This window comes from Acanthochromis polyacanthus, chromosome 12 (genome assembly GCF_021347895.1).
Source record: "Acanthochromis polyacanthus isolate Apoly-LR-REF ecotype Palm Island chromosome 12, KAUST_Apoly_ChrSc, whole genome shotgun sequence".
NCBI classification, from domain to species: Eukaryota; Metazoa; Chordata; class Actinopteri; family Pomacentridae; genus Acanthochromis; species Acanthochromis polyacanthus.
The window spans coordinates 26,533,646-26,558,779 of record NC_067124.1 but is presented as its reverse complement, the minus strand read 5'-3'; the positions used below and the strand labels follow the sequence as shown (position 1 = coordinate 26,558,779).

Genomic DNA, 25,134 nt, shown 5'->3' with positions numbered 1-25,134 from the left:
CAAACGCTTCTAAGCCTTTTTAACCGAACAAGAGCTGAATTGGTCCTTTGCTCGTTTTGGATTTTGTCTTTTTAACAGATTCCAGTCAGGAGCCTGAGTAAATCTTCTGATTGGCCAGTAAGATGCAGAAATAATAGTGTGGCCATTAGCCTCTAAGATAATAGCCAGGAGGTTGCCTGCCAAGCTGACTAAAGTCTCTGTGTCTGCATTAATTGGTGCTGAAATAACAACAGTGGATGTTTTGTTTATTTTTTATTTTTTTGCAAAAGATTAGAGGAGATGATTGTGGTGATGAGTTGCAATACAAAAAAGGGTCTTTGCGAGGTATTTTTTAAACAATGTCATCTTGTTCTTATGGTACATGGGCTTTGTGCAAGATAATGTATTAAAGAACTGTCATTTAATTTAATTGAGAATCATTTTAGAATGGAATTGTTTACACGTTGTACTCACTATGTTGAAACAAGCATGGTCTTTAATGTAAGGATTCATGATAAAAACTATAAAGCATGACTTAAATGCTGAAATGTTCTACTGTCAAAACAACAATTTGATAAAACGACCTAATTAACCTTTAAAATTTGTGTGTCCACCAGTAGGTAACCACACAGAGCACTTCAGGGGCCATTAACTGCTCCAGTGCACTGTTTCCACCTTGCAAATCTATTAATGTATCGTTTATTACTAATTGCACCAGAAGCAGACCAAATAATGACATTTTGAAATGTTGGTTGCACATAATGGAAGCAGAAAGCAGACAATTGATGCCCTTTAGCACAAAAACACAATCCCCATTAACCTTTTGAAACTGAAAATGTTCCCTCAGCTGCTGAATGCAATAAATATTTCCAACGCATTGCCTTATTATTCTAGTCCCTCATGAGTAATTCTTACATGAGACCTGTGGTCAGTTTAACTGTATTTTTTAGTTTCTGTGGCTGGTGATGCAACAGTTTAGTCATAGCTGAAGATAGTAGTAAACAAAGAAGCTCACTTTACAGTAGATTATCTGCTTTGAATGATGACTGGGGTGACGTGCAGCTACACTTATAATCACCTAATAAATTCAGAGTGTTTTGAAATGTGGATGCTGTCTAGTGATTTGTTTATCATATACGGGTTGTTATTTATATATTTAGGCTCCTGAAATAAAATATTAAAGCCCCGCAATTTAAAGCTCATGAGCTCGAACCACATGTGAAGCCAAAGTTGTCGCATGTGCAGCATGTCGAAACCACACAGGAGCGTTAAAAGGAATAAATTCGTGTATAGAGATGATTTATTGTCAGTGAAATACACGCGGTGTAGGCTGAGCTGTTTCCAGAGGAGGACCGGTGCCGTTTAGCCCACTGCAGCCGCGATAGGCTACTTCCGTTCCGCAGAGGGCGACAGGCACCAGCCTCGACTGTGGCGGAGGTCCAGACACAATAGAGTGGGTAAGTTTTAATAGCGAAAAGAATACACGCTTAAAAGCCAATGTTTCCTCGTAGAAGCGCTGTATACGGAGTAGTTCAGCTGCCCGAGTGTGTTTTCAGCTCAAGTCCGAGGTCTGCTGCTCTCACGCCGAAGAGACAAACAAACAAGACGGTCGTGGTTAGTTAGTGGCACGGAAAAGGGGCTCCGGCTATGTGCTGGAGCGGAGTAGTTCGTGGCTACTATCTGACGCCTTTAATGTTTAATTCTAATATTTACACGTTTGGTTTTGATAGAAGACAGCCATAAAATGTATAGAAAACAACATAAGACACGTCTGAATATAAATTACATAATCTATCGTACATGTCGTTGGGCCTGAGTCTTCGTTGGAGTTGGGGTAGGTGGGGGGCGTTAGCAGGTAGCGCTAGCTGTGCTCATGATGATGATGATGATGATGAAGAGGATGTGGGGGGCACGACTGGCAGAAACTAACTATATTTATATACAGTTAATTCCCAAATAGTGTGTTTTACTTGAATTTACGGTTGTGAAATGGTTAACTTAAATGTACGCGTGTGTGAGGTGTGCGCTTCAAGCTAGCTAGCATGTCTGCTAACGGCAGTTCGTTCACCGTCACGGAAAACGTTAGCTAACGTTAAAATTTAACGCAGGAGCTAACAGCTTTGTTTGCACCACCTCCTCTCCCACTCACACCTACTGCTGGAAATACCACTGGAACTCATTGTTAGTAGTGTCATTCACTAGATAATAAATGAATACACTCGTTATATACACATGATAATGCTGACATATCACCAAATATTTTGCGGTAGTTGCTAATAATTAGTTGAACTTGATGTAAGGGGAAACACTACAGATAAATTAGGTCATTTTTAAGAGTTCATCTTAACTTCCCCAATTCAATTGTTACAATAGGACTATAAATCTATATAAAGAAGAGCCCTAACTTGGGTTAATTTCCATAAAGCCAGCCTCAAAAATGTTCTTTTGACATTTTACCTCAGGGATATTTGCAGAGGGGGTTTTCAATATATGCATTATCATTCCATCAATTATAAAACACCATGGAGAGTCTTAAAATATCAGGTTTTATCACATTTATTTTGAATGAAATGTTAAGTAAATCAAGCTACACCATCTGACACCTTCCAGAATAGAGACTGACTGATTTTTAAATCTGGGGGTTGAAATTTAGAATAGCACAAATTGTAGCACAAAACCTTGTCAAACTGCCTTAGTTTATTTGATATATTTATTTGCCCACTTTTATGAGCAATGTTTCATTGTTAGACCTTCAGTGGGCCCAGACTGCCTAACTTGCAGAAAGTGAGACTGTCTGGGTGTGATGAAGATTTTAGTTATCTGCTGGAAGTTTCTGGATGCTCCTGTTCCTCTCCTATGGCCTTGCCTCATTAAATAGATGAGCAAAAATCTTCTTTGTCTTAAATCATGGCACATGTTTCAAGTAAACTATTTAGCATTTGTGCTTCACTCTTTATAAGCTATTACTTGTGATAAGAAATTTACAAGTGAAAACTTTACATTGCATGTATTTTGCCACGATAATTTATTGCGCTTCTTTTCTACTGAAAAAAAGAACGGTTGTGGGTGTGATTTTTGCCGCGGCCTTTACCAGAAAAACACAATGTGAGTTATTCTGCAATGCATCTCTGTGGCACCACAACGGTTCATTTAACATGGTGTGTTGTGACACATTTTACTTGTCAATATTGTGAGTTCGATAACATTTCAGGTAATTGCGCAACCGGAGTACAACCAATCGGATGTTGCATGGACAGGACATTGCTCACACCACAATGTGGTGACTATGGATAGAGGCAGCTTATTCACTTATATTATTGGGATTTGCTTAAGAAGAAAATATTTACCAATAATTAAATAAATGCTGAATATTGAATCCTGCAATTTGCCTGTAATCTGATGAGAATAAAATTAGAAAGCTTGGTGTATGTAATTGTGACTGATGTGGAGTTTTGGCTCAGAGTAGGAGAAGAAACTAAATTTGATAAAACTGTTCATAAACATATGTCTTTTAAAGTGTATAAAATCTTGTGTAATAATTACCTGACTGTTTACTTTCAGTGTTTTCTCTCTACTAATCTAAAAGAACACATAGTATGGTAGCAAACGATCCCAAAATCTCAATTTTGACTAGAGCATTAAAAAAGTCATTTTTGCCTGTAGTGTCAAATAAACAGTTTTGAGTCACTTAATACATTAATAGTGTAGTTTAAATGCCTGCAACAAAGACCTGTGTTAGTAGCTGCTGAATATTGAAAGTAACTTGTAAACTGACATTCATCAGCTAAATTATAGCAACTGCCCCTGTTAGAAATCATTCTGCCACCATTCCTCATCATGCAGCTGTATTGTCTGTGAACGTGTTTTGCTGTCTTGCTCTCTGCCTTAGGTTCCGGCTCTTCTCCAATCCAAACCGGTATGTCGGATGAGGATTCCCGTGCCAGCACCAGCTCTTCCTCATCGCCACCTTCATCCAGCCAAACCAGACACAGGGACACGCCTTGCAAGAAGAAACGGGAGAGCAAAGCCAGCATGAGCAAGACCTCCAAGCTGCTTTCCACCAGCGCCAAAAGGTGAAAGGAAAAGCCCAGATTATGTAACGATCAGCAATTATATTCTGATAGAGCTTTTCTCTTTCTCCCAGCATTTTTTGTTAGTCTGATTTCTTTCTGGTAGTATTGTAGGACTTGTCTCGGGAACAAAAAGGGGCTGGATTTTTTAGATCGACAAATATAGAAAAATCTACCATGACACCCCATTGCAGCTACAATGAAGATGGACAAATTTTGATATCTGAAGCATTAACAGTAAATAACAGAAGGACAAGGTGTGTTTTTTAGTAGTTTCATCTTACGTTATTTTTTAGCAGTCATACAGGGTAATATCTATTATAGAAGAGGAACACATCCTAATTCCTACTTCGGCAGGAGCTTCAACAGATCATAACTTACAGTCACAAGATCGGCCACACAAAGCTTCCTTTTTCTCTTCAGGGGAAAAAAAACACCTCTCACACGCTTGGTCTTATTATAGCCCACTTTCACAAGCATTCATTCTTCTCTTACACAAGAAATCAAAAGCAGAGATTGCATTAATCACGAACTGATTAAATAAATAAGGTTAAGTATTCTTAAATGAAAACCACACAGTTGCGTAATAGTACTTTGAATATGTGTCATTGAAAGTTTCATTGATGAAGGTCTGATTTTAAAGATCAGTGTTTTTTGGAGTTATTTTTCCAGTGACTGATTCCTTTTGTTTGCAGGATTCAGAAAGAGCTGGCTGACATTACACTGGACCCTCCACCAAACTGCAGGTGAGTTTCACTCTCACTTCATAGGCTGTTAGTTTTCTGTGCAGTCGTGCACTCATTAGTAATTCACAGAACACACTGTTTTTCTCCACCAACTGTTGTACACTGTGATACTAAATACTCATCTGAATCCAATTATCTTTGATTCTTCAGCGTGCAGAGAAAAATGAACCAGTAACTCCACATTACTTCTCTGAAAGTGGAGATGTTTATACAACCGGAAATCTCTTTAGGCTTGTGCAAATTTTTTTGTACTCTTTGAAATATTTCTGTAATTGTCTGCAGTTTTATGACACCAAAACACAATGTTTATGTGAATTAGCCGCTGATTCCAAGTGTATAAAGATGACAGTATTTTTAATGACAAAGCAATTGATGCTTGTTGATCAAAATATAAACAAATATCTTTCAGAAATATCGGCTTCATTTTATTGAAAGAGATTTGATCATTGATTTCATTGGCAAAAATAACTTATTACTTCTTTTTGGTGGACACCGTTTCTGAATAACCTCAAACATATTTCTGGTGGTTGTTCGCTGCAAATTATGGCAGCATTTACTCTGATCGTGTTTCATGGCCATCTAAAATTACCTGATAATATCAACTGTGTAGCTGTGGTTTGTTCAGATCGCAATCGTCCACAAAGATGGATAGGTTTGTGGTTACAACTTTGTACTAACGTTGACTGAGAAACCACATTAGATGAGAATTGATTACATACAATAAGTAAGTCCATCGCTACTGCTCATCTTCTGCTAAGTAAATCAGTGAGACTGTAGTGTTCCCTTTCTGTCCATTCAGAACTGGTGTATTATGCACATTCAGCCATGGATCTTTTAAATATCTAAAATGTTCTTTTTTGTCAGTTGAAAAATGTTAATGTAACCTTTCTTGGTCAAGTGAAGATCATGCAGCTGGTGTAAGATGGATGGATCTAGAACCATAAGCACACATTTCAAAGGAAATAGTCATTTGAGTTTAAATTATTCATTAGGCAGGTGATTTACAGAAAATTTACTTTATGGATTGGGTAATCAAATTGTCACTTTGGATATTTTCTAGCATAAATGCAAACATTTGCTTCAGTCAGTCAAAGTTCATTCCAGACTCAGGGTCCAAATAAAAAAGAAGACATTACACAGAAAAAAAATGACACAGAAATATTAAAATAATTATAGTTTGCTGCTTTTTATTCACTTTGTGATTTTGTCATTGTTGGCTCTGGAAAACTGTGACAAAGAAATTGATTTGGAAAATAATTGTCAGATTAATTACGGTAATAATGAAAATAAGTGAGTTGCAGTCCTTAGTTCCTTTGGTGTCTGGCATGTTAGTTTTATGTGTGAGTGCACCTGTATCTCTGTTTGCTGTGATCAGAAAGACTATCCCTGACACTGGACGGTTTGGGTTCAGGCTTCACTTGCAGTAGGCCTCCTCTGTCCTTCAGTGTCCTCAGGCAGATCATTGAAGCTCTCTGTGCTCCAGGCGACTGCTCAGCAGCTGAGTCTGACCTCCAACCTCCCTGTGAAAGAGAACCAAAAGAGGAATCTCTCCCATCATGGCTTAGTACATCAAACAAGTAACCTCAGGCCACAGACCATCCCAAAAATGAACACCAACCGGATATTTGCTGATAAATCAAAGAAACAGAAATTGGTATTTATTCACAGCTGAAAACTGTGCGTGGAATTTTTGTTGTTACTGCCGCCACTTTTCATCAGACTTATTCTCATGCATAAAACAGCAGCTTCTCATAGTTGTTCTGGGTGGGAAAAGCAGCACAAGACAAAAGCTGTTAAATTTCAGTTTGTTTGCTTTATAAATAGCCACCTCTATTTAAAAGTCGATTGGAGTCACTACAGAGAAGCACATAGCACAAATGTTGAAAATAAATCAATTTGCTTGTTCTTATTAAATGGTTACTTTAAACTATGTTATATTTTTCGTTTTATAGAAATACTACACAATTTGTAACATTTTTATTTTTTTTAAATACTAGACCTGCACCTACAAGTATTTTCTTCATGCACAAGTCAAGAAACGGAATCCATGGAATCACTCAAAATGTTTTACAATGCATAAGAAACCCTGTTATAAACCTGCTGTACTTCTTAACTCACTGAGTGACAAACTGAAGGTGATTTGTGTCTCTGACTGCTCCATGACTAAAGCAAGATGAGGTTCCTGGTTAAATTAATAGCTTAAATCATGGATTAGGAATGGATGACTGCAGCTGAACGTTGTAACACTGAAGGACAGCCACAGTGATGAATAGGGTTGTGACATTTAGGCAAATTCTAAATTGGCTAATTACACAATGCTGTGTGACAGCTTAAAATACAACCTGTCTCAGCACATGATTGATTAAAAGCCACATTTAATTGAGTACCAGGCATTATATGGTAGTTTGTCTAGTGTAGAAATGTAAAGAATATGGCAGAATGCTTAAGCTTAACTCATGGAAGAGGAAAATCTATATTTACAGCAATTATTAGACTTTTCTTCATGAAGTCTTGGTGTTTGAACAGATGGCTTGACTTTATAAGGACAGGAATGGTTATAAAAACTGTAGAAGACAATCTCAGTGATACTCTCACTGCTAATGTGTTAAAGTGCAGTCTATTTCTGTGTTTCTTGACTTTCTCTGTGAAATTGGAGCTTGGTGAAAACTTTAAATTTGATCAGAGTGGTCATGATTATAATTTTGACCATAATTGTGCTGCTCTGCTGGACAATGAATAATTCCACCAATCTCAGAGCTCTATATTTTTAAATCCACCTCATTAAATGATGAGAATATTTGAATTCCTTTGTGTAACTGTCACTAAGTTGGCAGTATTATACTTAGTCTGCTGCTGCCTTTCAAGAAAACGCGTCTAGTTCAAACGTTACAATCACTTTTGTAAATCTCCATTTTAAACAGCTTTGCATTGTGCAGACACAACTGACGTCCGGCTGCGTTAAAACGATGCCTCACGCTGTTTTCACTTATGAAAAGGGGGGCTTTTGTTGAATCCAATTTTCTTAATGCAAGGTAGTTGAAGCAAAATGACTGGATCCTATATCAGATTTTCGGGTAATCATAAATGCAGATAAGAGTAAATGGTGCTTTGAGGCAAAGTAGCAGTGTGTGATGGAAGGAAAGTGTTCTATCATTGTAATCCGCCACTTGGAAGTGAAAGCCTTTCTTGCAGTGAAGGTTTTCATCTGTCACATTTTTGAGTAGTGTCTTTTAACATCCAGTTAATTAGCCCAAACTGCGCTCTCTGGATCGATATTCTATTTTGTAGTTGGCAATGAAACGCTGCCAAATGTCTGTGTTAACTTTAATCAAAAACACAGTGCAGAGTGCAATACCTGCCCTCCCTCTCCTCCCCCAAAGGGGTTTTTAAGTCAATACTGTTATGTCTTGTACTCACGACCCTCAAGGGGCTCAAGACCACATGTTCTGCATGTAAGTGGGATAAAAGCTGGCCTGCTTTGAGGAAAAATCAATACGGATTACAGATCATGACGCATAGACACTTCACTGGGGATTTGCTTTGAACTTTGGCCTCTTCTGAATGATGCACAAGGGAAAGCAACTTTGACCAGCCTGCATTTAAAGGAAAATATACTGAGTTTGTTTATATGACGGTAATCAACAAAATCTGAAATTCTAAAGATGTGACGGTTACATCTGTTTCCATCCATAAAAAGCAGTGCAGTTCAAAGAAGTCCCTGATGCATTTCCCTTGAGTCACAGAGCTTCAAAAATAATGGAAATGTTTCATAGAGCATCAAATCTGCTGAATGAAACATACAGCAACAACAAGTGCTCATTTTGTTGGAATCTCCCTTTAATGACACATGGCTGGCAGTGCTTGAACAGAAGATGCCATCTATAGTCAGGTTTCATTCAACTTCTTTCTGATAGAAAACCCATGTACTTCAGTATGTTGCCATTCATCATGTTATACACACGGTACATGAACATGAGTCGTTCATACTGTAGTACACACTGCCCTACTGCTGCCATTGGTGCTGATCCAGATGCATGTGTTTGAAGTAACAGCAGTTTATAATCTACATTAATGTATTGACACTCTTCCTTGTTGTGTGTCTTGTTTTTTTATTTCTTGTCCTCTGTCTTTATTAATTCATGATGCTATATTTGCTGGTGCTTCTTGTCTGTTTGTAGATGAGGTTAACTTTGTAATGGCTGAGTGTTTTTGTTTCTCCCTTGGTTTGTTTTTTTCTTTGCATTATTAATGAGACGGTGTGATCCAGCACGATAAATGCCAAAGTTAACCAACAGGGACAAGAACCAACATTTATTTGTTAAATCAGGATACAGTAGCAGATAAAGATGTCCTGTTTATGCACTAAAATTAACTATATACACTTTGATATATTAAGATGATTGTGTATATGTAAGTGAAAGTAATTTTTTTGCCTGCAGTGCTGGCCCAAAAGGAGATAACATCTATGAGTGGAGGTCGACCATCCTGGGACCACCAGGCTCTGTATATGAGGGAGGCGTCTTCTTCCTGGACATCGCCTTCACACCCGACTACCCGTTCAAACCTCCCAAGGTACTGACGTTAGCAATGCACATCTGTTAGGTCACCTCACTTAACCAGTAGTGGCAGCGCGCATTCAGATCAATTCTTTGTTAAAACAAGGTGTGGTGCTGTGTAGGTGAGAACATGTTGTCTCTGCTTCAGATGGAAAATGAAAAACATTTAAGGTTCATCAGATACCAAGGCCCTGCACAGTGCTCTATAAGATTAGGAAGTAGTATTTTTCTGTTGTAAAAAACTAAATAGTTACCTCAGATAGCCTGGCACTGTAGCTTTTGTTCAACAGTAGTGTCGTGTATTTGTGAGGATGGTTTGGTACTGTTAAGCTGCAGATTTGGTACTCTGGTGAGTATTTTGAGCAGCAGGACAGAGAATGTGATATCAACTCAAAATAAGACAATGGGGGCGTGACCTCTTCATGTCTTTTTAATAGGTTTTGACAATATAACTATACAGCTAAAATATTTTTTAAAATCAAATTAATGTCTTATTACCAAATCACTATCATGATTTTGGCTTCTCACAATGAAATTAACAGTGATATCGAAGTGAAAATCCTCTACTCATAAAAATAACCCATGGAGATAGAATTTCGTGGTTTCAACTTGGCTAAATCTGATATTAGAACAATTTATTTTACTCTGAAGTCTGAAGACTTTCTTTGGTCACACACCTGTCTGAGCCACACTGCATTACCTTAAGTGTGGAGTAGAAACATCAGGAAATCATAGCATCTATCCCAAAGCAGCAAGGGAGACATTTTGAGTACATTTTAATCTATATTTTGCCTCTGGGAGATGCACTGAATTTAGGTGAAGAAGAGCCTCATTTTAAAAAAAGCAAAGATCTTTACACTAGTAGGAGTGTAGTGGGTTTAGGTAAAAGCAAAAGTGTAGTGTAGAAGAAAGTGATATGAGTGGAAAAAAACAGGACTTCTCCCTCACTACAGTTTAATTACTATTTCAACTATCTGGTCTCTCTTGAGCAGTGCTTGAATTATAAGATTACACATCGATCAGGCACAACATTATGACCACTGACAGGTGAAGTTAATAACATTGATCATATTGCTACTATGTGCTGTTCTGCTGGAAAACCTTGGATTTTGGCATCTGTGTTTATGAGACTTAGACACCCAAATGAACATTGTCCCAGAACAAACACACTCCTTCATGCAAATGGCAACCCTAAATGTCACTGACCTACCCTCACAGGAAAATGCACCCCACCACATGGCAAAAACATCAAATATTGAGAAACATGACAATCGCCCAAGACGCTGATTTGACCTCCAAACTTCCTATAGAGCCCATTCTGATTAAGCAACAACAGGATGTAGTGGGACAAGTTTGATTCCCAGAGTACCCAAAGGATCCACTGCCAAAGTCCTGGTGCCAGATGTGATCACAAGAATTTCTCCATCAGCCACATACTCCATGCTGCTCACCGACGTGTCAAATGTCAGTGTCTTCACCTCCTCCATGGAACTTCTATTCCACAACCGTATGGTTTTGTCCTCAGCAGCTGAGAGAATCTGCTTGTCATAGGACACCCTGAGAATTCCTCTTGTCCATGCCCAATGGTTCAGAGCATTTTTGATGACATATGGAGGACCAACAGAATATTTGGCTGGTGGTCGTACTGTTACGTCTCATTGGTGTATGTATGCAGTGGATAGAGACACCTAGAACTGCCTAACAGACAGTGTATTTTTCTGTTTGCTGTGCTTGGATCTGCTTCATAATTAGAAACATCCCCTTTTGTTCAGCTCATTAGAGCTTGGTCTGCATGCTCTGGAACCCTGTTAGGCATTTGCACAGTCTTTACAAATGACTGGATGAATAGTGGTGCATTTGTTTGTCCCCACAGGATTATTTGGACCAATTAAATAACACTGTGTAACAAATAGTCATTGTGGTGACAGTGAAGATGCCGGTCCCAGTGGTGAAAGCATTGCTTTGTTTGTTAAGGCTCATTACCAGGGGATAAAACAAAACAAGTGTCATAAAAATAGTGATATTAACCTAAATGACAATGAAAAGAAGATGAAAAACATACTGTTCTGGAGGGATTAAAGATAAAACAAGGACCCACAACACAATATTAAAGTACTTGTTTATTTTGACTCTCACTAAAAGCCACTCTTAGATAGATCAATGGCATATTTCTCAGCTCTGAAATGTGATTTATTTTTGACAAAAACACATTTGGTCTGGTGTGTTTGAAGGAAAAATTTGCTTTTTTATGTAAACGTCAGCAGAAGAACAACATTAGATTTAAAATTACCCAAACAAGCCTGTTCTCTGACAGTCAACATGATGTGTGAAATATGTTGAGTACACACCTTTGATGCCTCATGTTGACCTACATCATCTGAAAAACATCAAAACTACAGCTGAGATTTTTCCACACTTCAGTTATTTTTGTTCAGTGTTGCATCAGCACATGCCTTCTTGTTTGATTAGTTCACTGATAAGCAGAAATGACTTTGCTCACTAGATAAGTGTTTTTCTTGCATCTGCATTACCTTTTTTCAGCCACCAGAGGGCTGTGTTAGGTTAAGTAGCCACTGCAGTCCAATATTGACTAAAATTCTCTAAATATAGCACTAACAGGCTCTCACTTCTTGAAATGTGTGACTGCTTGGGCATGTTTCAGATTAGTTGTTCAGACAAAAACGAAACTACGGGAAAATTTATTTTAAGGGCTTGTAAACATAAATGTCCTCCCTAATAAACACCTGTTACTTTATACTGTGTTTGTCATGGTTAAGTGTGTGGATGAACAATAAGCTACTGCTCTGTCTCGACTGTGGACTGCACTCTATTTGTGCCTGCAGGTAACTTTTCGTACAAGGATCTATCACTGCAACATCAACAGTCAGGGGGTGATCTGTCTGGACATCCTGAAGGACAACTGGAGCCCCGCCCTCACCATCTCCAAGGTGCTGCTGTCCATCTGCTCCCTGCTCACAGACTGTAACCCAGGTAGGACTGGCATGTTCATTTGAGTGCTTAAACAGTGACCAAACTACTGGATCAGTTCTTATTAGTTAATTGTCTGTGGTGTACAAGTTAAGTCACCATTAGACTGCAGCAGCAGTGTTACTTTATTGCATCATAATAATCTTTATTTATGTTGCAATTTTCAAAATCTAAAGTTAAGAAGTGCATTACGAGGAAATTTAAAAAATGCATAATACAGTATAATTACAAAAGTATGTTCAACAATGTGTTTGAAGAATGGACTAAAAGAGGTCACTGACTCAGCCGACCTGATTTCCTCGAGCATATCAGTCCTGATCCTCTGGGCCCCGACTTCAAACGCTCCATTTCCTGTAGGTTTCAGCTGGAACAGACAAGATTTTTTTTATTAGTCTTGGTTACCGTAGTCTGTTATTTAATGCCAAACTGGGATTGCTACTACATCCAAAGCAACAGATAAGTCACATTGTAGATGCAGTTTTAAGCTTCATTTCTTCTCCAGTGTTAGATCTACGCAGAGCCTGCACTGTTGTATTTATACATGTGTGCTGGTGTTTCTGCATCACTCTGCAGCTTACAGGTTTCCATGCCACTGTGTTGAGTTTCGTTTTGTACTTGCAACAATAGGGACTGAAACTGAGCAGATCATGAAATTACTGCGACACAGAAAAGAGAGAAGCCACCGGAACTGATGGGTCTGTGTAGGGATTGGTAGAGCTATGAAAACAGCTTGTGGCTACTCTGGCAGAATACTGGCTGTTGTGTTGGCATTATGAGCAAGCCAGACACAGTCACAGCCTTTAAGATTTTTGTTTTACACAAGATATAACAAGAAATCATCAAAGCATGGCTTATTACTACCAGTCAGTATTGTTGTGTGAGTTGCAGTGATGTGTAGTTGCATTTTTGGTAAAGTGTACATCAGGCTATGGTGTAGATTCATTGCAGAACTTCTGCATTGAACGCACACTGTAGATATGCAACCACAGACCGCAAGATATTGACTTGTGCAAAGGTAACACTTCTGTGAAGCAAAATCTAATCAGCTGTGATTGTATTTGACATGCTTATAGTGCAACAGCCAGCATAGCCATGAGCTGTTTTCTGGTTTCAGTGGCTTTACCTGCCTGTGTATAGAGGCATTCAGCTTCTGTCTTTCCTGTGCTGCAATAATTACAGTAAAAGTATGTTATATTTAGTAACTCCAGCTGATGCACTGTGTTTCAGTTGTTTAAAGTACATAAAGACACTTTGTACTGTGGTGTACAAATCCCACTGCTAACAAGAGTTTGTGCGACATGATTTCACAGCAACACAGGCCACTTGCAAAGACATGGCGTGGATTCAATGCAGGAGAATAAATCAAGCTCTTGGTTTAATGTGCAAAACGTTCTGCAACAAACAGCTGACAAAACTTTTGTTGCTGACTCTTGAAATCTAAGCGGCAACAACCATGGCCTGGAATTAAAGTTGATACAGAAAGGGTTAGTCCCACTGTGGATGGGATCAGAAACAACACATTTTACCAGCCTTAATAAGATCCAGCTAGATGAAGTCAGTATTGGTTTAAATGTACACTATATTCACCTTCAGATTGACCTTTTCCCATGGGGAAATTCAGTTTTTGAATCACTCTTTTCAGAACGACCAGCCTCTGTTGAGGAAAGCAGTAATTTTGCCTCACAGAAAACAGGAGTTACTAGTCTGTAATTGTGAGTTTTGTGTTTTAACATGTTAGTTTAGTTCTGAACCAACTTGTTAAAACACCTAAGTCACATAATAACAAACAAGCTAACCGACCGAGGCACTGGCAGACCAGCAACTCCCATTTTCTGCAGAGTAAAATAGCATTTTGTCAAGTCTGACTGCTTTGATGAAGGGTACAGAGGGATATAAAGGCATCATTTCCCCATCAGAAAGTGTGTTCTGGTAAAGCTGTGAAATCATTCTAAATGTACGTAGTGTAGCTGATACACCACTGATGAAATATTCAATAAGTACAAGTCATTTAAATGTCACTAGCTAAATTTAGACCTCCTTAACAGTGCAGTGGTGCTGATTGTGACAGTTCTTCCATAATTTAAGGAATAATTTGGTTTCATTGTAGTGGGGTTGTATGAGGTTTTTGTCAGAGGAAGACTGCTGGTGAATGTGATCAACAGCAAAGTGTATTTTAGCCACATAAGAACATCAATATCTGTTGAAAGTGTGCTATATTTAGAATATTGTTACTGCTTTATCTTGCAGCCAGACAGCCCTTTCCTTTGGCAGTAAATGCTCTCACCCGTAGAGCTTCTGTGTTCCTACACATAGTGCACCTGAGCAGCACACTGTTTTACTCTGCAGACTGGATTTGTCAGTCAGGGTGCATAGCTGCACTTAAGCAAAAAAATATAGAAGTTCTACAGTTTAAAAATAATAGTGTAAAAGGAATGGGATGTCGCACAGCAAAATAAAGCGGTGAGAATATTTAAAAATTAACATACATTTAAATGAATACTGATCATTTTCCCCTGTTGTGTGGGTGGCTAAAGTACATTTTGTCACTCATTCTGTTCACAGCTGTTATCTATCCTGCCAGCATTCTTCTGAGGGTGTGCCTGAACTTATCTACTGCAGATAGTACACTGATGAGGGATAAATACCTCATACAACCTCGCTTTAAAGAGTGATTTAAAGCTCCTTAAGCGCTTCCTAAGCAGCATACACCTGAAACTCCTCATGAATGGTGATAAATGTTGTCAGCGTAGCCTCATTGCAGCAAACAGTGTCACGTGGGCATCCTATTTTAGTTACTAAATGAACTCGGATGCTACGAGTAAATGCTGCCAGGGACATTTTCCATTTTATTAGCCACTTGGGGGCTTCAGATCAAATCTAGTTCAGTCATTTGTTCTGGCGTGTGGTTGCCGCTTTATTAAAGGCTGTGACAGGACTCTGCTGTCAGATTCTACTTGGATAAATAGTTTCCTCTGTAATATTGAGAGAGGAAAAAAAAAAAAAAACACATTCTCAAAAGGCTAAGTCAAAACCGCTACGTTAACCTAAAGGAATGATATTAAACAAGAGATGCATTTATAAACTGTCAAGTGCCATTTTATTAACCGTTTGTCTTGTATGTGCGGATAAATTTACCCTGAAACTTATTCTTCCACTCAGCTGATCCCCTGGTGGGAAGCATCGCCACCCAGTACACCACTAACAGAGCAGAACATGACCGAACAGCCAAACAGTGGACAAAGCGATACGCCACATAAACCCAGCGAGGACAGCCGTGGGAGGACGAGGAGGGGTGGGGGGCTCTGGGTTGTTTGTGTTGGGGGGTTATTTCTATCTCAGATTTTTAGTACTTTATTGTCTGGTATATTTTTTGCTTCCTGATTAAGTTATCTTCACAAATATGGTAATAAAGGAACACAATGGAAAGGAAGTCTTGTCTGCCTCCTTTTTTTTATTATTTTTATTTTTTAATGGGGTGGATTCAACATGCAAACCCACTGGGCAAACTGGCAGCAGTCAGCAGGCTGAGTGTGCTTGGAAGTCTCATTTTAAAATATGAATGGGAAGTTCCACCATGATTTTATTATGCTAGCGTCTTATTTTGAGTTTTATTTAGAAGTCTTGTGATATCTGATTTATTAACTGTGTAAACATTAATCATATATTTAGCTACTAGCAGATTTATACACTGCTTTTCTACCTCATGGTGATCAACCCACCAACTTTGTGATTAGTGGACAAGTTGCTTTACCACATTTAGCATTTATTAGCGATGTGTAAACATAGAATAGTTTCATGACACCCTGTAATTTAGTTTTAAGCAGAAAGAATAACATTATATAGTATTTGTTTAAAGTTTTATGTCATTAACTGTTTTACTATATTGTCATCCAGCAAGTTTATACACCAGCCTCCACCAATGTGTGTTATAGTTATTAATAGAGCTTAATAAGTACTATATTCTAGTGCAGCTAAGTTATTGTGTTGTAAACCGTGTATGAAATGTTTATGTGCTGCCTTAGTGCTACTATGACCTTTGGTTTCACTTCACATACCTGGTGTCACTACATTTACGACCCTCGTTTTGAGTTAGTGCTGCTGTGAACTCCAGGGGGTTAAAGGTTACTAATTTAGGTAAAAAAAGTGCACTGGGTAATCAGGTAAAGACTGCCGTGTGCCTCTATTTCAGACCATGTTCCACGTTTAACCACACGACAATCCTGTGTTGTGACCCTTCTCACTTACTGAACGTGGGGTTTGATGCAGAAGCTTGAAGGCATTTAGAGTCTAGAATATGATGTACTTTGCCTTGTTTGTAGCATGTTTGAATACATTTACAGCTTCTTTTTTTTTACCGTAAGGTGCACAGACACGATAATGTTAAGGTAAGCTAAAGATGGAAATACTGCTGGTGCTTACCAAACAGTGAGTTTCCAGTGTGAGGTGAAGTGACACAAAGTGTGCGAGGTCATTAGATGTCACATTGATGTCAACTCTGGAGCGTGTCAGATCCTCTGCACAGACAAGCCTGCACTTTGAGAAAAGACAAAATAATGTTAAAGATCTTAGTTTGGACCTTGTTAACATGTCCAGTTGTGGGTTTTTTTTTTCAATATATATATGCTGGAAGATGCATCATGAGAGAAATAAGAAGTTGAAATATTCATATATGCTGGAAGATGCATCATGAGAGAAATAAGAAGTTGAAATATTCATGACCTAATTACGCTGATATTACAACTTTTGCAATTTTAGAGCAGAGTTATAGGTGAGCTGGTGTGCTGAGCTGCAGTGATTGGAGAGAGGAACAGGGACTGTATGGGCGTTTGGAAGGAGGTAATGGTGTAGATTTAAGTCATTTTAATCACTAATCATTCTGCTGCCCCCATGAGAAAACATCAAGGAACACATGCATATTTGTTGAAATGTAATATCTGCTCGATATTTGCCTAAATATGTGGAACATTTAGCATGTGGCATGTTCAGGCTTTTATTCTGCACTGCCTCGCTCCAAAAATATGTTCAGCTCCTAAAATACTTCTGATGGTTCACAAGGTCTGGATGATCTTACATCCTGCCTTAAGTGAACCATTCCACAGAGGCTTGAACTCTGGCCAGACAGCTGAATCTAGTAAACAAATACGTTTGGTGCAAGTGTTAGTAACACGCAGCTTTTAAACTGTGGCAAACAGCGGCTCTGCTTCTTTTTTATCTTCTAATAAATGAGCCTTTTCCACAATCCCAAAAATATTGTCTGCCAAAGTTGTCAGTTAACCAGATTCCAAAATGCTGCAGCAACGAATGCCAAACAAAGTGCACAGGTTAAAAGTGCAAGGTTAAAAAAAAGCCACGAGACAGACGTGATTTATGATCCAGAAAGTGTTAAAAGCCTCACCTAATTACATATAATTAAAATAGAGAACAAATGTAAAGGACGTGGTGTTCTACTCACCTGAGTCAGACAAAAACAGATGAATCGGAGTTCTATTCCTGTAATTATTCTTGTTTTGATGCTACTTGGCTTACACACGTGGACAAAATTGTTGGTACCCCTCAGTTAAAGAAGGAAAAACCCACAATTCTCACTGAAATCACTTGAAACTCACAAAAGTAACAATAAATAAAAATTTATTGAAAATTAAATAATCAAAAACAGCCATTACTTTTGAATTGTTGATTAACATAATTATTTAAAAAAACAAACTAATGAAACAGGCCTGGACAAAAATGATGGTACCTCTATAAAAGATTGAAAACTATTTGACCAGAGTGACATGATTAACTCAGGTGTGTCATTTAATTGACATCACAGGTGTTTCCAAACTCATAATCAGTCAGTCTGCCTATTTAAAGGGAGACAAGTAGTCACCCTGCTGTTTGGTGAAAAGGTGTGTACCACACTGAACATGGACAACAGAAAGCGAAGGAGAGAATTGTCCCAGGACATCCGAAAAAAAATTATAGACAAACATCTTAAAGGTAAAGGCTATAAGACCATCTCTAAACAGCTTGAAGTTCCTGTGACAACAGTGGCTCATATTATTCAGAAGTTCAAGACCCACGGGACAGTAGCCAACCTCCCTGGACGTGGCCGCAAGAGGAAAATTGATGACAAATTGAAGAGACGGATCGTTCGAATTGTATCCAAAGAGCCCAGAGCAACCTCCAAAGAAATTAAAGGTGAACTCCAAGGCCAAGGTACATCAGTGTCAGATGGCACCATTCGTCGTTGTTTGAGCCAAAGTGGACTTCATGGGAGACGACCAAGGAGGACACCACTGCTGAAAAAAACTCATAAAAAAGCGAGATTGGAATTTGCAAAAATGCATGTTGACAAGCCACAAAGCTTCTGGGAGAATGTCCTTTGGACAGATGAGACCAAACTGGAGCTTTTTGGTAAGGCACATCAACTCTATGTTCATAGACTCAAAAACCAAGCATACGAAGAAAAGAACACTGTCCCTACGGTGAAACATGGAGGAGGCTCAGTAATGTTTTGGGGCTGCTTTGCTGCATCTGGCACAGGGTGTCTTGAAAGTGTGCAAGGTACGATGAAATCTGAAGACTATCAAGGCATTCTGGAGAGAAATGTGCTGCCGAGTGTCAGAAAGCTTGGTCTCAGTCGCAGGTCATGGGTCTTCCAACAGGACAACGATCCAAAACACACAGCCAAAAACACCCAAGAATGGCTGAGAGAAAAGCGTTGGACTATTCTAAAGTGGCCTTCTATGAGCCCAGATCTGAATCCCATTGAACATATGTGGAAGGAGCTGAAACATGCCATTTGGAGAAGACACCCATCAAACCTGAGACAACTGGAGCTGTTTGCTCATGAGGAGTGGGCCAAAATACCTGTTGACAGCTGCAGAACGCTCATTGACAAATACAGAAATCGTTTAATTGCAGTGATTGCCTCAAAAGGTTGTGCAACAAAATATTAAGTTATGGGTACCATCATTTTTGTCCAGCCCTATTTCATTAGTTTGTTTTTTTAAATAATTATGTTAATCAACAATTCAAAAGTGATGGCTGATTTTGATTATTTAATTTTCAATAAATTTTTATTTATTGTTACTTTTGTGAGTTTCAAGTGATTTCAGTGAGAATTGTGGGTTTTTCCTTCTTTAACTGAGGGGTACCAACAATTTTGTCCACGTGTGTACATTATAGTCTATGAGTGAGCCAGTAAGCACACTTTACTTGCCCAAACACAACCCCATTGTGTTTGGGAATGCCGACATGCCCACAAGGTTAACGCTATAATCTGGTGCTAAAAAGGTGTGATTTAAACCAGGTTTTACCATCTTAGTTTACACTGCATTCAACATTATTGGAGTGAGAATTCTGAGCATATTTTCCAACTCCAAACTGCATAAACTTGAATGCTCTTTGGATTTAATTCAGCGAATTTCACTGGATTTTGTTTGATTTTTTTTGTCAATGCTCTTAAGAAAATATTACAAGTTTTACTGATACAAATGTAATCACTTTAGATGTTTTTACTCATTTTTTGAAAATATTTACAAGAATTCTCTAGCCAAATTTGGGGGATTTTTAAAATATTTTTTCAGGGAAACTTTTAAGGAATTATTGGAATTTTCTTCCTGAAGGTTTTGCATTTTTTCAGAAATTTGGGGAATTTTTTTGCTGAATTTTTGGATTTTTTTTTCATACAAGGAAACTATATTTTTTGATGCCTGTAAATGAAGACAACAGGAGGGTTAAAAACCCACTTGTATGAATTGCCATTTGTATATGATGTCTTTTCAAGTGTTATATGGTTCTGTTCATTTTACTTTTTTGTGTGAATAATTGACAAAGTTGAAGGAAAGATGAAAAGTAGCTGTAAAAGACAGAACAACTGCAGCTTCCGGAAATACAAGGTGTTAAGTACTCAAAGACATGGCCAAAGAAAAATAGGCCATCACTGAACAAGATGCACAAGTTGAAGCGCCATAACTGGGAACATGAGAGGACACATTGTAGTGAGGTTTTATGGACAGATCAAGTGAGGGTGGCCTGGATGGGCCTGAGGCTGGATCACTAATGGACACTCTGAGTCAGACAGCAGCACGGTGGGGGAGGGGCACTAGAATGGACTAGGTGCAGTAGCCTAAAACCAATTCCCAAACCAGCTGCTAGTTGCTGGAATATACTCCCTTGAAGCAGTGATACGGCAAAAAAAAAAAGAAGAAAAAAAGCGGCATCCAAGAAGGAAATAAACTTTATGTAGTACAAGACTCCATCACAGGCTTTCAACTTTTTAACTGGGTACACTGGAAAAAATGCCCCTCTCAAAACAAGAAAAAAAAGAACAAGTAGAACAAGTGAAAATGGCTTGGTAAGATTTCTCGAAATAAGATATGATATTTAGAATATTGAGATCTTAAAACTACCTGGGAAAACTTATTTTCAGCTATATGTTATAGCTATATTTTAAAAAGTAATAAATCTGTGAAATAACAGTAAAAAAAACATTGCTCATTTTCAATTATTATTATACATAATATTTCGATCGATGGCAAATAGAAGTGAAATAATATTTTTGGTAACTTAAAGTAATAATAGTGTCATTGCAGAAACATGTAAACATATCCTAATAAAACTGGAGAAGGGTGGAGACACACAGAGCACTACGAGACTCACAAATACAAATGGACGCGATCATCTGGCATGTTTGGCTGAGTTAGATGTTGTAGGTTTAGGTGGAACCAAAAAATGTAGCTTCAGACGGATGCTTTAAAGCCCTGCTACTGCCAATGATGGCTTATTTTTCTCTTTTCATTATAAGAGTGTTTATGATTGCTGTCAGGATGTAAAGAGACTGACAAGAAAAGGTACAAAAATGCCTCTAGGATGCATATAGCTTTAATCTAATTTATTAACCAATATTTGGTGGACATTTGGACTTCAAAATGTTTGTATTTTTCAAACATTTTGAACACTTTCTCTTTTACAATTTTCTGCTCCATATTCATCAATAATATAATAATAAACTATCAAAGGCTTGATTTGCTCAGCTTACATATTGATGGTACGATAACTTTTTAGTCCATGTTTTGTTTGTTGTAGGCCAACCCTACTCTAATCACAGTAACAGGATTGTAAGTCACAGGGTTTCAAAATGCTAATTTTAGTTTTTTCTCAGGAGTAGAAGTCAGCTATTTAGCTAGCTGGTACTGCTGAACAGGAGGACAGATTTATTGATGTAAAAGTCAAGGGTATTTGTTTTATCCTGATAATATGTATAACAGGGCTGCATGAGTTGTAGTGAGACATCCAATGAAGGCTGACAATGTTATGAACATAGTAGCATCTGGCTCCAGAATTGAAGCCCACCCGGAAGTGTCAAAAACTTGCACTATCACGCTGTCCGCTAGGGTTGGATCCAAAAAGCTTTTTCTCCATAGACCCCAATTCATTTTTGGAAAAATATAATTTGATAGACTGATTTTCTACAGCTCAGGATTTTTTCCCGTTAGTTTTCATGGTCAAAATGAGAGATCAGGTGGCCGATCCTAAAATAAATCAATACTGAATTTTAAATAAATCGTTAAAGTTGGCGGAGCCAGGGGGCGTGGCTATACTTGATTGACAGTCCCATCAATTGGTCCTGCCCGGAGTTGCTCTCCGGTCCAGCCTGTTTGATGACGCTTTTTACGTCACTGGCTCCAAAAAATCCAAAATGGCGACCAGGAAGTAGCAAAATCCGGGCTTCATTTTCTCAGCGTCACCAACGGGTGACGTCACGGTTAGTTCACGCCTGGTTATGAAAAGATGAAAAACAGAAGAGAGGACATAGCTTTGCTCTACACATTCTTTTGGAAAACTTTTTGCTGATGTTAATTCCAGCATGTCATGTGATTCACTGCTTTCTTCTTCTTTTTCGACCAGCTAAAAAGGTTAAGCTAACAGGGTTGGCTGCATGTTGTTGGACACACATTCTGTAAATGATGATTATTATTTAAAATATTATGTTGATTTAGAAAAAAATGCTCCCAATTACAAGAAGCATCAATTAAAAAATTATGCCAAAAAAGGGGAATTTAAATTCCATTTTTACAGTGTAATTTGAGATTCAATTTGGTCATCAGAGGGGTGGGACAAGAGAAAAATGCCATTTTAGAGGGAACTTCAGACTTATTTGGTATTTCTAAAAATATTTTCAAACATTCTTTTCTCCTAGTATTTTTTTAGACTTGGTCTCAGGACAAGAAAATTTACAAGTTTTAGTATTTTGTACATGGATTATTTGAAATTTGATGTGTGGGACGTAAAATATCCTCCAATTCTGGAATGACCCATATATATCCTGTGTGTGTGTGTGTGTGTTTTGTAACTTTCTGTAAATTAAACTGCCTCATACAGATGCAATAATAACCATTTCACTTTGGTGCAATATCCAACTACCACTCATAATACAGTATATATTACTAATGCTACTACAGTTTGTTTTATAGAGTTTTAACTCTTCAAATTTTGTTGTACTTTGTATAATGATAATAATGGCTTTCTATTCTATTGTCTGTCTGTCTGTCTGTCTGTGACTACTTGAGGAGTTGTTGTCAAATCTAAAGAGTAAAAAAAAACATTTCAATCTGCAGATAGAAACTCAAATGAGCACAGTGTTACATTTTATAAAGCGCATGGAAAATTGGTCTTTGTAGTCTCCCGTGTTGAACTTATGTGGAAATGACGGCATACATTCCAAGCTGTCAGTGTAAGATGAATGTGAGGTCAGCTTAAAGGAAAATTGGCTGCATGTATGCATCACAAAGTTTACAATCTTCAGTTGTTTTGAGCAGAAAAGTACAAAACAACTGAGGTCATAGTTAAAGGTGTTGCTGTACTCACATCATATTATACAGAGTGTTCAGATCCTGTTTACTTGAATAATGCTCATGTTTTCTAAATTAAATGTAGTCCAGTACAACAGGATCACTAAGACGTTAAACTAACACTGGCTGACAATATGACAAATTCAACATGAATAATGAAATAATTTGAGATTATTAAACTACTAAGACAGTGAAAGAACATTTGACATGAACACGGCAAAAACAATTATTCACTGAAATACATAATCCTAAATCCAGGCTGAAAAGGTGGACTTTCAGTTTGCAGCACTTTCAGCTGAGCTCAGAGCGTGAGCACTACAAGCTGCCTTGCCGAATGTTTTTGGAACATTTGGAGCAAATAAATGACTCCTGCTAGAGGACCAGAAAGCCCATCCCAGTTCACAGACAAGTGGGCTGGCTCAAGATTTAGAACATGGAGTTCTTTACAAACAGTGCAAGAAAGAAGTGAGCACTTCCTCTTGAGATAGCGTCGTGGCAAAACATGGAAACATTCAAGTGCAGCAGCCTCGCACGTGTACACGTGACTGTACTCACTGTCAGTGGTGGAAAGTTACTAAGTACCTTTAATCGAATACTGCACTTGGATACATTTCTGCAGTGTTTGTAATATCATTGGAATTTCTTTTTTCTGTTTCTTCCTGTCTCCTCCACTGCTTTTTATTTGGGAACTTAATACGAGTTAATTCACCTACAGCAGCTTCAACATTACTGCATCAATCATTCTGACAACAATATAAAGTACTTTGTTCTAAACTACATCACTCAGTTTATCTTTGGGACTTACATATATTTTGATACAAATATTTCTGCACTTGATTATAAATTTAAATGTATGACTTTTACTACAGTACCTCAGTGCTTACAAATTTAGATGTTTGTACTTTTACTTAAGTACGAATGTAAATGTCTGAATTTTACTTCTAACAAAATTCTTCTGCACAGTGACATTGATACTTTTATTTTTTAAAAATACAAATGTAAATAAATGCATGTCTTAATTGTAACAGAGTACATTACACTGACTGTGGTACTGATACTTTTTACTTTAAGTATAAATGTAAATGCATGACTTTTATTTGTAACAGAGTACTTATTGTAAGAGAGCACTTATACACAGTGGCCATGGTATTTTTAATTTAAGTATAAATGCAAATGCAGGACTTTTCCTTATAACAGAGTACCTTTACTCTGTTGTACTGGTACTTTTATTAAGAATGAATATAAATGCATGGCTTTTATTTATAACAGAGTACTTCTACAGCATGGGACTTTTACTTAAGTATAAATGTCAATGCATTACTTTTACTTGTATGAGAGTACCTCTATATTGCAGTACAAGTATTTTTACTTTCAATATAAATGCAAATGTATTACTTTCACTTGTGGGAAAGTATTTCTACACTGCAGTAATAGAACTTTTATGTCAAGTGTAAATGTAAACATGTGACTTTCACTTGGAAGAAAGTACTTCTCCGTTCTTGCAATATAAATGCAAATTCTGGACTTGTCCTAATAAGAGAGTACTTTTACTCTGTTGTACTGGTACTTTACCTAAATGTGAATATAAACGCAGGACTTCTTATGAGGGAGTACATTTACACCGTGTTACTGGTACTTTACCTATGAGTAAATGTAAATGCATGACTTGTACTTGTCGGAGAGTATTTCTGCATTGTCGTACTGTTCTGTTTTTTTCAAAGTACAACATCTGTGTACTTCCTCCTCTGCTGTGTGGAGCTGCTGCAGCGTCAGTGACCTCTACAATCAGCAGAGTAACTGAGCGCATCTTGGATAACTCCACAGTCTGGGTGCTGCTCTCAGCCTGCACGTTGTGCTCTGCAACGTGAGTGCCGTGTTACCGTCGCTCTGTTACGTCGGCGGGGCGCGTGGCTCCGCCCCTCCGGTGTCCAGAAAGTGTGTCACTGGGTTAAAGTGG

General features: G+C 38.0%; 1 protein-coding gene across 2 annotated transcripts; it reads left to right on the top strand.

Annotated features, from left to right (window-relative positions):
- The first annotated feature begins 1,214 nt into the window (after positions 1-1,214).
- LOC110961572 (ubiquitin-conjugating enzyme E2 E1) lies at positions 1,215-15,769 on the top strand. 2 transcript variants are annotated; one of them, XM_022209247.2, is made up of 6 exons: positions 1,215-1,432; positions 3,869-4,052; positions 4,745-4,795; positions 9,235-9,367; positions 12,195-12,342; positions 15,499-15,769. In XM_022209247.2, exons 2-6 carry the CDS (start codon positions 3,898-3,900, stop codon positions 15,594-15,596), a joined length of 585 nt encoding a protein of 194 aa, XP_022064939.1. In that variant the 5' UTR covers positions 1,215-1,432; positions 3,869-3,897; the 3' UTR covers positions 15,597-15,769. The 2 variants fall into 2 exon arrangements, with proteins under 2 accessions (XP_022064939.1, XP_022064938.1); XM_022209246.2 differs by having other exon boundaries at positions 1,220-1,436.
- Positions 15,770-25,134: the final 9,365 nt, after the last annotated feature.

Coding starts and splice junctions, on each gene's coding strand:
- LOC110961572 (XM_022209247.2), top strand. CDS start 3,898: ATGTCGGATGAGGATTCCCGTGCCAGCACCAGCTCTTCCTCATCGCCA. Junction 4,053..4,744: donor CTTTCCACCAGCGCCAAAAG/GTGAAAGGAAAA, acceptor TTTTGTTTGCAG/GATTCAGAAAGAGCTGGCTG. Junction 12,343..15,498: donor GCTCACAGACTGTAACCCAG/GTAGGACTGGCA, acceptor TCTTCCACTCAG/CTGATCCCCTGGTGGGAAGC.